Consider the following 14,879-nt stretch of genomic DNA (forward strand, 5'->3'; position numbering starts at 1 on the left):
GTGTTAGCATTAGTAAAACCAGGTTCTCAAAAGTCAAGGTTTTAATTATAGGAGTATATGAAATGTGAAACTTATCTCTTTTAAAAATAATTTCATAAAAATCACTCAGGATACTTACATCGACAATCAAGAAATCTAGCCAGCACCAGGCATTGGTGAAATATGTTTGAAATCCATAAGCTACCCATTTGAGGAGCATTTCCAGAATAAATATGTAAGTGAAGACCTTGTCAGCATATTCTAGCATGGTTTTGATAGTCTTTCGCTGTTCAATGTATATATCTTCAAAAGCCTGTGAATCAAGAATGCTTTTATTTTACTTGAATTGAATGACTTGTCTCCCCCAAATACTTGATAAAATTGCTTAGTGTAATATTGGATGCAAAGTAGTAATTTGAAATTACTACTAAATATTAGCTAATATCTGACAAACATCGAACAAAATCTGAAGACTAAAACTAACAGAAAATGTTGGCATGGGAAATGTCAACATCTTCTCTGATTTAGTATATTCTTTCTTTCTTGCCTCTCACCTCAACATCTCTATCTCAATTGCTGCTGTAATGATATGTTTTTAGAGAAGTAATATGAACTCAGGATATAACTAGAAGTTCTTTAATGAGAGATGGACTTGGCCTATTCCAACATTATTTTCAACGATTCCCTGAATGATCTGGCTTATTTTGAAGAATAAATTGATTATACATAAAGAAAACCAAATACACTTTTAGTCCATAAATGTTAATATAATTATTAGGGCGAACTGGATGGTATTTGACATGGAAGTTAACATAGTTACAGAATGTCTCTGTGAATGGTTGTCTCAGTGAGGAAAACATCTATTAGATAAACACCAGATGAGAAATTCCATCTGCTTATTCATAGTTCTGATTTATTCTGTACTGAATTTTGCACAGTTAAACCCTGGGTGCCATGCTCTGCCAGCCATGGATATACCTTCCTCTCTTGCTTCTTAAACTCCATGTCTGTTTGTGGTATTTTCAGAAAATAAGCTGTTTCATGAGAACATGGTTCTTACCACTTTGCATTTCACTTACCAAAGCACCACTGCTGAGAAGAATCATGAAGACAATGAAAGTCTCAAACCAGTTGTGTTCAACGATGCTGTAGCAGGTTTTCCGAAGATTCCACCAGATTTTGCCTTTGCCCTCTTCTATACTTACTTGACAGAATGGAAACTTTTTAATACATCCTAAAAGATAACATTAAATATAAGAAATTAGACAAAGGTAAATTCTGTACGACATATGGATTCGGTAGTCTCATCCACACAGAGTGCTCACCACAATGAGTGTAGGCACCATCCCTCACATACAAGGTCATTACAGTATTACTGACTGTATTCTCTTTGCTATAGACTTTTCATCTCCATGACTTACTTATTTTATAACTAGAAGTTTGTACCTGTGAATCCCTTTTATCTATTTTGCCCATCCCTCTATCTACCTTCTTTGCTTTCCCATCCACCTCCACCTTTTCTAGAAAATATATTTTAATCTTAGATAGGAAAAAATAAGCTTTGTTGTTTTCTCCCCATACCAGTCTCAGATCATCATTTATAGGGTAACTGGCTACTTCATGTCTTAGTTATCTTCAGCATCCTTCCTATACAATGAATCATTCTCAGACAAATATATTCAGGCAAACACTTAAAATTCAAGAAATTACTTTATCAAGAGTTGCATGAGTATAGTTTCCTCTTTAATACTAGGATCTCTCTTTGCCTCAAGGCCATTGATTGAAATAGGGTCCAAGAACACCTCTAGGTTTGGGGAAAAACTGCATGTTCAAATTGTTTATTAATTTTTTGACGTGATCCTGAATATTTCACTTCCTTCTTTTCATGTACAGAAAAGCCCCCATCTTCCTAGGTATCAGCCACTGTCAGTTTTCCCAAGGTAATTTATTTTCAGCCTCAGTGCTTTTCTTAGTTACACCTATGACTCATCTTGTTAGTCAGTATTGCTGTTCCTTTGTCTTCCCCCCTCCTAGTTTTCATATTATTTCTCATTTCCATCCATTCTTCTGCTCTAACTCTCTGAGCTACTAGTCATTGGATTAAATCCAATCACATCGAATCAGCAGATCTTTATTGATTTGTGTACAAGACACTACTGATCACAAGTCAGCCCTGTACTGACTGCCTGTCAAGGTTTTACAATACATCTGCATCCCTAAACAGCTATGATCACAGCACAAATTAACCACATTTGAAACTGTGAAGGATGGAGTGTAATTACTGCAACATCTATAAATCAAATCACAACATTGCCAATGAGGTCTGAAGGGACTGCAGTCAGTATCAATGAGATGACATTCTAGAATGCCATTTATCTCATGGGGTTAGCTTCTCCACATTCTGGAGGATAAAAACAACAAAAAACCACATCAGATCATCTTTAATTGTTCAGGCACAGTCACTGCTATAATATAATCTGGAAATATAGATAAATTAGCTTTTCAGAAGAAAAGATAAAAACAAAGAAAAACATGCCTTTACCATTTCTTTGAAATATGCCCTCAAGTGAGGTATTATCAGTTGCTGTAAGAAAAGCGGGGAGACTGCATTTTAATCATATTGAGCTTGTTTACCTTCAGTAAAACAAGCTTCCGGTTTAAGGTCTTCCTCAGGTTCAATTTCAGCCTGTTCACCTTCCCGGGGCGGAGCAACATCAACTGTGCTTCCTTCAGATGAGCTGGTTGCATTTAATTTCTAGAAACAAAACCCCATTGCAAATTGTGATTTTTCTCCCCTTTTATTCATTTAATTTGGAAAATTTTTGTCATAGTGTGAAAAATGATAGTGATCACATTTGACTCTATTAACATTGTTGATAGATTATGTACTAATAATTTAACAAAATTAAAGTCCTAATATTTAAAACAATGTGTAACTACTGACCTGATTCAGACAGAAAAAAGTATACAGCATTCAGTGTGAGTGATTTGGAAAGAATGGGTTATACTGATTAATTTATTTTATTATCTCTAATTGTATACGGATGCCATATGAAATAGTTTAATACATTAATACTCATGCCAAATCAAAAATAGTTTGATGAAAGTTTGGTGGGCTGACGTTCATTACTGATTATATTAATTAAAATGCATCAAATTAAAATGTCCACCTCTTATGATGGAATTTTGGGAGCAAAGAACATTACCAGTCACCTCTAACTACTGTCCATGTTTTCTGTAATTTTAGAAAGGAAGAGCAGCACATTAACATTAGTCACAGTCATTATATTTCAACTTTGAGCTATATTTTTCCTCTGGCTTACATAATCTTCTTTACTAGCAGAAAAATGATGGATCTCTCTCTCTCTCTCTTTCTGAACTGCTTAAATGAATTCAATACTTGACAAAGAATTCTAAATGAAATGGAAATTTCCTCATAAATGGCATTGGACAGAATCTATATAGACTTTTATTAGGAGCACATTCTGAATTCAACATGTTATCAGGCTGTGAATTTTTCCCTTCAATAAATCACTGTGACATGCCACATGGCTAGGAAGAGCCATTTTAATATTACAAGAATAAATAAATAAGTACTTTGAGATCACTTGGGAAGACATTATGGATTTGCAGTGTTTTATGAAATGGATGCAAAGACATGACACACAACAAAACCTAGCCAATGTAAAGCTTTTAGGATGAAAAAATAGCACATGGACATGATAATGGTTTCTTAACCCCCATTAACTTTAGTAGCTAAGTGGTAGGGGTCACTTTGTCCTAGCCTTCTGAACGAGTTAGTGTATTACGAAAAATCCCCAAATGACTCCCTAAACATTGGTCATATTGGAGAAAAATTGGCTCAAGATTCCTGATTTACTGAAATCATAATACAAATGTAGTCTAATATTTTATGATTTGAACTATTGAAAAGTACTATCCAGATATTTTCTGTGATGTTACTTTGAAGGTGAGGTTAATCATATCCAACTAAATATATTATGAAAATTAAATATATTATGAAAAAATAGTTTATATCAAAATATAATTCTATAATAAAATACCTCCTAGTCTGGAGCTAAAGAGAGAAGCTAGGCCATCATTTTTGGCCACTGGTTTTTAGGATCATTACAATACAGGAATTTGTACCATTAAATTCCTCCACTTTCTAGAGAGATGAGAAAGGCCAGGACATATTTTCTTTCCCCAGGATTTTTCTGCCTTTTATAGCCAGAATATCTTCATATTTTAAGAAAACCCCAGGAAAGCTACTGCTGGATAGAACTGAAACAGCTCCTGATATAATGAAGAAGATGGTTGAGCTTGGCAACTAACTCTTCCCTTGAACGCCATGACATTTGACAAGTGGGAGCAGTAATATCCACTGCATAAGTAAAACCAGTGAGAACCAAATTATTTTTAGGTTAGCTATAAAAGTTTCATGTTTCTTCTTCCTGTTCATCAAACCAAGTTGGATAATTTCTTCTGAGCCTAGTCATGGTCCACCTCCTCCATGAAGCCTTTCTTTCTTGCATGATTTCTCCATGCTAAATTTTATTGAATGTTATACTTGTTTTGTTTGATCAAATATTCTTATGATTATAGATAAATTATATATGTACAAAAATTATACATAGGTACAAATTACATATTTATGTACACGAACATATATACCAAAAATATACAGACACATATATATACCAAAAGACCCAAGCATAGAATAAACACCAAATAGTTGTATCAAATTTATGGAGAGACAATAAATGAATGATTGATTGCATTTTTGTATTACTCATATAGAAGGAATTATAGTGGTTAGATAATTTCATCTCTCTACTTTGTTATGTAACTCAATAATGGCCTTGACAGAAGTCTATTTAATTGTATTAGATAATACATTTTTAATGAATAGGAATTATTTAGTTAATAATACTTTAGCAATAAAAATACATGATATTTCCAAAATGTTTTTCTAAAATATTGGCAGACATTCAATAAGGGAATCTGAGGGAAGAAAGTAATCAGTATATGTGTATATACACACAAATATATGTATACTTTTCTATTCAAAAACTCTAGAAAACATATTACTCTCATTTTACCACTATTAGTATAATGTGAACTGTTCATTTTTTTTGCATTATAATTGTCTGCCATATAATCTACAGGTGTAGATACAAATACTTAAACCCAAATGGCACAAATAATATGTAGCCACTAATCTCAATGACAACTGAGTCTGCTCTTTGCCAAGTACTGACCTCTGGATGTATTTTTGTTATTAGTACTGTCTTTATAAATGTGGTTAACATATTTGGATATAAATACTTTCAACTTTCTAAATAGCTATGGAGGTTACACATGTATATATGATAAAGACTGTAAAGTAGAGGGTCAGTAGTGAGTTAGTTTGCCTCTCAGTAGTGAGTTTGCCATGCCTCTACCTCTGCATGGTATTATGAGAAATAATGTGTTGAAGAAATGTGTGGGAAATATCAGAAAGAGAGACAGAACATAAAGACACCTAATTCTGGGAAACGAACTAGGGGTGGTGGAAGGGGAGGAGGGCGGGGGTGGGGGTGAATGGGTGACGGGCACTGAGGGGGGCACTTGACGGGATGAGCACTGGGTGTTATTCTGTATGTTGGTAAATTGAACACCAATAAAAAATAAACTTATTATTAAAAAAAAAGAAAAAAAAAGAGAAATCATGTGTTGTAAAACAGACACTTCCCATCCTCTGCCAAAACTCTGTGTATTCCGCTGTTTCAAATGAGCAGAACCCATTTTTTGTTTTTTTAAAAATGATGTGGCCAGGTATACTGTCAAATTGATTTATTTATATTTTTTATTAAAATTTTTTTAATTTAATTTAATTAATTTAATTAAAAATTAATTTAATTTAATTAAAAAATTTTAATTAAATTTAATTAATTTTTATTTATTTATTCATGAAAGACACACAGAGAGAGGCAGAGACACAGGCAGAGGGAGAAGTAGGCTCCCTATGGGGAGCCCGATGTGGGACTTGATCCCAGGACCTCAGATTATGACCTGAGCTGAAGGCAGACGCTCAACCACTGAGCCACTCGGATGCCCCAAGCAGAACCCATTTTATGTGGAGAATTGCTTCACTGTTATTCAGGAATTTTTCTGATTATAAGGATAACCCTTTAAAACTTATACTCTGGAAAACTTCTTAAGGAATATTCAGTCTTATAGACCCTCATGCACCAAAGCTTGAAAGATAGCAGGCTAGGATTCATTTCAGTAAGAAGTGTTTTGTGGGGGACTCCTTTCCCTATGGAGGTTGACAAAGTTAATTCTTATTAACTTTGAGAATCAGGCTTATTCCTGTTGTAAACTTCATAGGGCACATTTTTTTTGTCACAGGAAAGTACATATATTTTATTCTATGATATTAGAGAAATCTTGTGTCAACTATGTAAAATTTCAAAAGTCACGAATTTACTTAGATTTTTATAAAATAAAGCTTAGAGTGTGTTCTTATTAAGCTACAACAATTTACCATTTATGATATACTGCTTGATATGCTTTAGTCACTGTATACATAAAGAATCTTTAAATAATTAATTTCTTCCCTAGAAACTACTTAAGCATTTAAAATTCTATTGTGTTGATATAATACCATTTATATAATCTAAACATTTTCTAATTTATTTCAGTACTTTGGCACTCATACTCTCGTAGAGTATAGTTTTGTTATACATTTTATCATAGCCACACCGAAATGACTTCCAAATTTATTAAAAGCATGTAACTGATTTAAAAGCAAGTGACTGATGATAAATACAAAGGATAACTTACTTTCTTTATATTGCCATAGCTGTGATACTACAATGGTATAAAAAAAAAAGCAAAGAAACCTGAAATGAAATTTTCCATATTAAGGAACTCAATACTATACTAAATAACTAAATTAATACTTGTTTAGAAGTAGTTAGAAAAACAGTTAGTTATATAGGCATAACTATAGAAAGCTTCCATATAAAACCATATAGTACAAGTTCAAACTTGTGTTCTTGTACTATTTTCTCCTTACCCCTCCGATATTTTATGGCACTTAAGGTTTGATTCTTCCATCCCTTGTAGAAAGTACTGAGTCTACAGAGGGATGATGGCTTATGCTCTACAAATGCACACTGGAAAGCAGGTTTTAAGATGCAACATTCTCCAGGCCTAATTCAGCCACAGAAAACATGCCTGGCTATAGCAGAAGCCTGGCGCAATACTGTGGAAGCCGCACACTGATCCAAGAACCATGTTCTCAAAGACATGGTCCCTGAATATGAAGTTTTCAAGAAGATTAACTGCAAATAACCATTCGTAAGAAATGACAAAATCAGTACCCAAAAAGGCCATGAGACCATTTTCCCCTCTAATAACATGAACTTATATAGAAATCCCCCTTATGATGAATATTGCTCTGGGTTTTAATCCAATTAAATAATGAAATTTAACTTTCAGAGATAGAAGAGAATGTTAGCAACTGGCCTACTTCCACTGAAATGCGCTTACATTTCATTTATTTTCAATCAGCTACCAAATGTTTGAGTCTCACAAACTGCTGTATGATTCAAGAGGCAAAAATAAAAGATTCAGCCATTACAGATTGCCTTTAAAATCTAGCCATTTCTCTCACAACTTCTGAGTTTTGTCTTACAAGTAGAAGAGGAAAATCTTTTGGTCACACATACTATCAGGGCCTTAGTCTGATCTTTTGGATATGCATATCCATATCTTGACTTATGATGTTTCAGTTAAAGAATAGGTAGGTAGACACACCAGGAGGCCATTAGGCTGCTTGTCCAGTCTTGTTTTTACAAGATTAAAACCAATAGCTCTCTTTTCTGGACGACTTATTGAATGTTTAAAAATACAAACCACTCATATGTGGTTTTGCCTCAACATATTTTAAATGTGCAACAGCCCTGGTGCTTCTTTAATTTTAAAATGACCTTGATAAGAACATGATAGAGGAATTATGTGGTAGTTAAAGAGTAAGGTAAAAGGGCATCAGGAAGCCAAAAGAAATAGCTGGTTTATCTTGAGAAGATACATAAAAATTTCTATCTAAACTAGCCTTAATTAGGTTTTATTTCAACAGAAGTACACTAAAGCACCACAACAGTTCTCTGAAGGTCAAGATGGGTTTAAAATGGTATTCACATACTCATCTGTGCCTCTGGAAGAGTTGCCTCACATTCAATTTCACACAAAGTGTTTGGAAGACACTGAGAGCAAGACAGAAAGCCCAGAGGTACTTCCATTGCTCTCCAGATTCTGAAAACAGAACACAGTGCCTTTTCCAAAAGGGCACATGCTTGGGATCTTAATCAAGTATCTATTTTCAGTTTCCATGAAGGCCTTGAAAAGGAGGGAATACTGTTATAAACATAATTTTCCAGTACCATTTAATTTTGTTCTGCTTGGGAAGAAAGAATAAGTCAGATTTTTTTCCCCCCACTGGCCAATGTTGGTTTATACCCCAAAGTTAAAAGTAATTGCTAAGTAAAAATTGCATAAATCAGGGACATATATTTTTTCTATGTTTCATTAATAATAATATTTCTGAATTTGTTGCATTCTCCAGCTAATTCTTAAGTTATCCCTAAGGAAAACGTGAATAGGTATGAATTAAACCTAGAGACAACCCAAACTCTGGTTAGATATTATTCTTCACCAAAAGTATTGAAATTGCCAATATTTGAGAGCTTTTTTCCATTTTTGTTTTATAATTTCCCTCCCAGAACCCCCATTCTGGCTGAGATTCCAGTAAGCATGGATATCAACAAGAGAAGGTTGAGTCAAGAGAATAAACTAAAGGCTTAGTTAATCCACAAACTTAACACTGATCTTGGGAGATGCCCTTTACTCCCCATAAAACTATAGTAATACTAAAAAATAGGACATTTTCTATGTCTCTTTTTTACCTGATCAGTTTTAGGTAGAAAATTTAGGGAAGATTAATGTAGATTAGGGAAATTAAAAAAATGGGTACACTGGACCAGTTACTTAATGATCAAGATGTAATGAAGTATCCCATATCATGATGCTTTCCTTCTTTTGATTACTTTGCAATGAACACTTAGAGTTTTACAGACATATGACTTAAAAACTTTCTTAAACTACTTGGGAATCCAAGATATGTGGTGCCCAAATACATACAGACTATGGCCCTTCATATCCAAAAACTTATGATCACCTGTTTTTGTCTTTTATAGAGCCTTTCAAAAAAAACCACGAAAGCATACATTTCCATCTTGAGCAAATGAATTACAAATGTTGAAAATTATATTCATGAATCTGAATATAATGATCTGAAAATGGCACTATCAAAAAAGTCCCATGAGGCTCATTTTGGTCATACAGTTTACTTATAAGGGCTGAATCAGCAACAACAACGAGTTGTGGTCTTATTTTAATGAAATAAAAGCAGAGAAATAAAAAAAAATGCATGCTCTCTTAACTTCTTGACGATATTGAACTTTAAACATTCCTATCATATTTTAAAATAATTATAAATCCTATAGAGCATGCAATTATTGCTTTTTTAAATTTTTAAAGACTAAACTGGAAAACTCATCAGCAGAATCATATATGATGTGGGACTGCCCATCTCGCCTGACCATGCTATGATGTGTCACACAATTCAGCAGAGAGCGGCTGGGCACATCTAGCTCTTCCTTGCCATGGCAGGGGAAGGAACAGCTGAGTAGCATGCAGGCCAGTCAAAATTCACTTAGAAAGTGATTGTACATGTATAACTTGCTTGGGTAACCTGGGTAAAAGTGGTGGCACGAGCCTCTGGCTGGTTAAAAAACACCAGAGCTGCACTCTTGATGGCTCCAGCTTGATTTTACCCCTGTGAGAAGTAAGAACGGTAAGCGGTGAAGGTCACAGTATGATATTGCTAGATTGTGCTTTGGAATTCAACTTCAGATAGGATTCTAAAGAACATTTATTCTATATTCTCACTCAGGAAGACAACAAAACCTTTTTAAAAACTAAACTAAAAAATTCATAGTTCTATAAATATGCTAAGAAATCATGATTACATGAATTTTAAATATATAAAAACAATTCTACTTTATATTTTGTCACAAGATTTGTATAAATCCAAGTATTTCCAGTATAAATAAGAACACTATTTTGCAATCCATACCTTTAATTCTCTTACATTTTTTCATGCAGAGCTTTGTATTTGTTTTCATACCAGCCTGTTTATGTTAGCAATCCATATATTTGGATATATAAATACATATATTAAAAATATAATAACAGCAATTCATATCTTCATCTCTAACAACTTTTAGGGATCATTTTTCCCCAATTGCACTATAGCTAGATATACAGTATCCTGAAAATGAATGCAGAGAGTTAGATGACTAGAGTTTTCAAATACCATCTAAGTTAATATTAATTACTGCCTCTTAAAGCAGAATGTATTGCAAGGTTTTAAAATTTATTACTTTTTTAGTGAGTAATGTATCACTGTTGGTTTAGTTTGTATGATTTCTTAGTGTGTCAGCAAAAAGAAACGATATTCTGTATTTTCAAAGCATAACTCAGTGTTCTACTTAACAGTCAAACTAAGAAGCATGAGCCAAAATGTCACTTTATGGATATGTTATTTTTCATTTGTGTGTGTATGTGTGTGTGCAATAGTTCCTAAAAAAGAATAACCAGCCTATGTAAATAGGCATCTGAAACGTGACCTGTGTTCAGTGCCAGCAGTTTTCAGAAATTCCAGGTTAAAACTGAACTTTCCTGGAATTTATCTAAAACAACTGTATAATGTTAGAATATGCAGATTTTTTGCTTTTTATTTTTAAAAACATTGTACTTCTAATCTTTGTATAAACACGTATGAGAATTGCCTTGTTACTTTTCAGGGTGGGGTGGGGTTTGTTTTTTTTTTTTGTACTAATTTAAAAAATTACCCGTAAAAAATTTATTGTTGAATTTATTCCTACCATGTGAAATAATTTGAAATTTTATGCTTGTTTTATAAAGGATATAAATATTATCCTTTTATAAATTCTATCCTTGTTTTATAACTTACTTTTATATTTAGTTTGATAAAATTTCACACTAATATGTCTGTACATCTTTAAACAATTTCATTACACTCTATAATTGATTTCCATGTATCCAAAATTTAGATTGGAAGAGGATAGAATGGTTATAAAGAGTCACCCAAAAATGAATTTTTGTTTAGATGATAAAATATTTTCCAGACATAGTGTCTCCATGTACCAGATTTATGATTTCCTAGCCATTAAAAAGACATGACAGTGAGGTGGTATTTTTCTAAGCAGTCATTTGAAATATCTGTGGGCATTATAGAATTTTTGAAATATTCTAGAAGCCAACTTTTTGGTAGAAAATAATTAGGATATTAAATTTCCATCAGTCCAATGTGATAAAACCTATGATACTACTGTAACAAAAGTTTCTCTAACCTCTTTGATTTTTCTACCTCTTCTTGACCCCAGGCTAGTCTAGTTTCTAATCTTCCCTTATTACTTGGTAATAAGCTCCTCTATTGTTAAGGAATCTGATAATTAACAAATCTTTTTTAAATCCCTGATTTTTCACCCAGCCCTCACCCTAACACTGTTACTTCTAATTTAGTATATTCCAGTTGAAGTCTTCCCTCTTCCCACTTAAACCTGGTAACCTTCCTAAAAAGACTCTTTCAGAGAGTGCAATTACTATTTTTTTTTCCAATTTCCTAGTCTCACTAGTTTGTCAAATTGCTAGGTCTCAGTGACCACACTTATTACTTTACCTCAGCCCAGAATTTCATCACCTGATTGCTATCAAATGATTGTCACCACATATCCTTCACTCGAAACCATCTTACTCATTGATACCAAATAAACTTTCCGAAAACATCACTTTCCTTTTGCCTTTCCCCTGCTTCAGAACAAATAGCTCTGTATTGATTATGCTAGCAATTCTAAATTTTTCTACTTCTAAGACTTTACAATCTGGAAATACCTTATTCACCCAAATTTTCTACTATCTTCTCAACCAGTAGGTTATTCATGCTGATTGTTTCACTGCTGCACCTTAATACCAAGCTCATTCTCAACTGTGGCTTTCCTTTGGTAGGATTTTGCTTTGGCTTTTTGATCATACTCAAATTTAGAGGCCTATTTCAATTTTATCTCTTCCATTTAGTAACTTGCTATGTTCTTGCTGTTCTCAATACCTATAATTTTTATATTCGGTCCTGAAGGATGAAACTTTTTAATAGATCTTTAATAATTTTGAGAATTAGTGTTGGCCTCCTTGAAGATGTTGAGATTCCCCAAAGGCAGTTGTATTATAGAGCTCTCTTCTTTAACTCTTCCTTAGTCTCAGTATCCAGCAAAGTGCTGAGTTTGAAAAAATGCTCAATAATTGCTCATTAATTAATTGATTTTTTTCTTAAAAAAATCTGTTAGGTGATGAAAAATAAAATTAGAATTGAGTTATTATTTTATCAGAATAAACAATATGTAAATTAGAATTGAGCTCACTAAGCAGACTTTGAGTGGAATTCCAAGAATATTATACCCCATTTTGTATATGGTTTTACCTTTAAAAAATATTTTCAAATTTACTATTATAATATATCTCAGCAGTGCTGAAATGTCTAAAAGGAAGGATCGAGAGCTATGAGTTATGACATTGTCAACTACTTATTATATTACTTATACGAATTCTGTTGATACTCTTCTTAAAAAGAGAAGTTTTCCAAATATGCTCAAAAAATCAGATGTCAATGATCTGTTTCCTGTGGTGCTAATATCCTACCCTCAAGCTAAAATCTGTCTTTTATAACTCTGTGCTAGACTTACTTCCCACTGGTATATTAGAAGTCCAAAAATAGGTAATAGTAAAAAAATTTAATTCTCTTCTCTGTGATATAGAATTGCAGAATTAATACCATTAAGCTGCTTTTATGGGATTCTGTGAATTCTGATCATACAGTAAGAACAGTTCCCTTTCTTCTTTGTTTTATTTTGAACAACTAGTAATATAAGAGCAGCTTTTCAACTTTTACTTCGTAACTGTAATCCTCAAGTGTAGCTTTTCTAAGTAGGTCTTAGCATTTTCAAGTTAATCTGGAACACTTGGACTTGCTTGTCCTTGACTGGGCAAAATAATCAATGCTACTTGCACTTTCCAAATATATGTAACACTTTCATAAATAAATATCACAGTAAAGCTTTTGAAGGTGAACAAAAACCACATAAAATTTTCACATTAAAAAAAATCATAGCAAAACTTAATCTAGAAAGTAAGATGACACTTTCACAATGATTGATAAAATATTATTCATTGATATGTCTAAAGAGTCTAAAGAGCATAATATAGTGTATAGAATAGAAAGCAGTAAATATGGCTTATTTTTTGGCAGGCCATATTTTTAGCCAGATATTCAAACAATCAAGAAGACGAATATGCAAATTATTCAGAATGATGATCTTCTTTGGAAAGTTGGAATTTCTATGGATGAATTGCCCAATAAAAAATATCTCATAATTTTCCAACACTGCCATATGTATATATTGCCTTTCAATTTACTTTTTAGTAATGCATATGAACACAGAAAAATACTGAATAACCATAATGCATGGTTATTATAGGAAATGCAACAAAAACTTTGAAAGCATTCTTACCTCTTTGCTTTCTTCTAGTTCTGACTCACTGCTAAACTCTTCAGTATTTAGGTTTTCAAAATCGGACTCTCCAACAGCAATTGGCACTGTTACAGTGAGGCTGGGGTTGTTTATGAATGACATGTAATCATTTTCATCGATTACGTATTTTTCAACACTGCTTCCAGTACCTACACCACTGGTGGTTCCGTTTCCATCTTTAAGATAATTAAGTTCTTTGCTTATTTCTATTCCAGTATTATTGGATATGCAGCTATCTATTTTGTTGCCTTCATGGATCTCTATAACTTTTGGTTTTCTAAAAAAGGTTTTTCTGAAACACTCCCGTATCTTATTTTTCACATAATCAATTCCCTTTTGCATCCTTCCTACTGCAATCTGGAGATTGTTCATTTCATTATCATCATCAGTAGCAGCAAGATTGTCTGAGCTAAATGAACTCAACAATAAGGCCAGAAAGAGGTTCAGAACCTAAAAGAATAAAAGAAAATTTGCTACATTAATACGAAGTATGCATGTTAGCATAGATCTTTGCTAAAGTTAATTTAACAAATGCTTACTGTATTTCAGACACGTGACTGAATCTTACACTATTTAAAGGACCTGACAGCTACTATCTGCTGTAGGGGCAATATGATAAAACAAGTGCCTTTTCCTTCGTACCAAGAAGGACAACAGGAAACCAGGACTTCTGAGACTTAAATTGTCTACTCAGAGTTGCCAGTGAAGAGACAAAAATCCCGTTTTGATGGTTTTGGCCAATGAGAAAAAAAAAACATCATTTTAGTCATTTTACTTCATGTTATCAGTTTGTCTGAGAATGTTTAGCTTCATGTATACAAATAAGGATTTTCTTTTTGAGAGCTTGGTGATATGTGTTAAAACAGTATACTTTTAATATAAATTCCTTTGTCCAGTGGCCACAAATTCAGAAAAGCAGAAATTTCCAAATGCAAATTATATAAGATTAACACATCTCCCATCAAAGCAAGAACTCTAGTTTGTTTCCTTATTTCTGCATCAGATTTTGTTCAGAATCTAGAGCTTCCTGATTTACTCTTCTGAAAAAAATTTCATGTCTACAGTTACCCCACAAATATTCTTTCAAGCAGTCTCACTTAAAAATGTACCTCTCAAAGCAAAGGTTAAGTATGATGGCATGAAGAACATTATGTACACACATAATTGAGAAATGTAAGCATT

General features: G+C 33.1%; 1 protein-coding gene across 6 annotated transcripts in view; it reads right to left on the minus strand.

Annotated features, from left to right (window-relative positions):
• The window catches only part of SCN3A (sodium voltage-gated channel alpha subunit 3), a 105,131-nt gene that overhangs the window by 16,101 nt on the left and 74,151 nt on the right, over positions 1-14,879 (minus strand). For all 6 annotated transcript variants that reach the window (XM_025471014.3, XM_025471012.3, XM_025471017.3 and 3 more), the window contains 4 exons: positions 13,677-14,147; positions 2,614-2,734; positions 1,059-1,213; positions 119-292 (listed from right to left, as the gene is read on the minus strand). In XM_025471014.3, coding sequence (XP_025326799.1) covers positions 119-292; positions 1,059-1,213; positions 2,614-2,734; positions 13,677-14,147 — 921 coding nt within the window. The remainder of the gene's footprint in view (positions 1-118; positions 293-1,058; positions 1,214-2,613; positions 2,735-13,676; positions 14,148-14,879) is intronic.

This window comes from Canis lupus, chromosome 36 (assembly GCF_003254725.2).
Source record: "Canis lupus dingo isolate Sandy chromosome 36, ASM325472v2, whole genome shotgun sequence".
Lineage (NCBI taxonomy): Eukaryota > Metazoa > Chordata > Mammalia > Carnivora > Canidae > Canis > Canis lupus.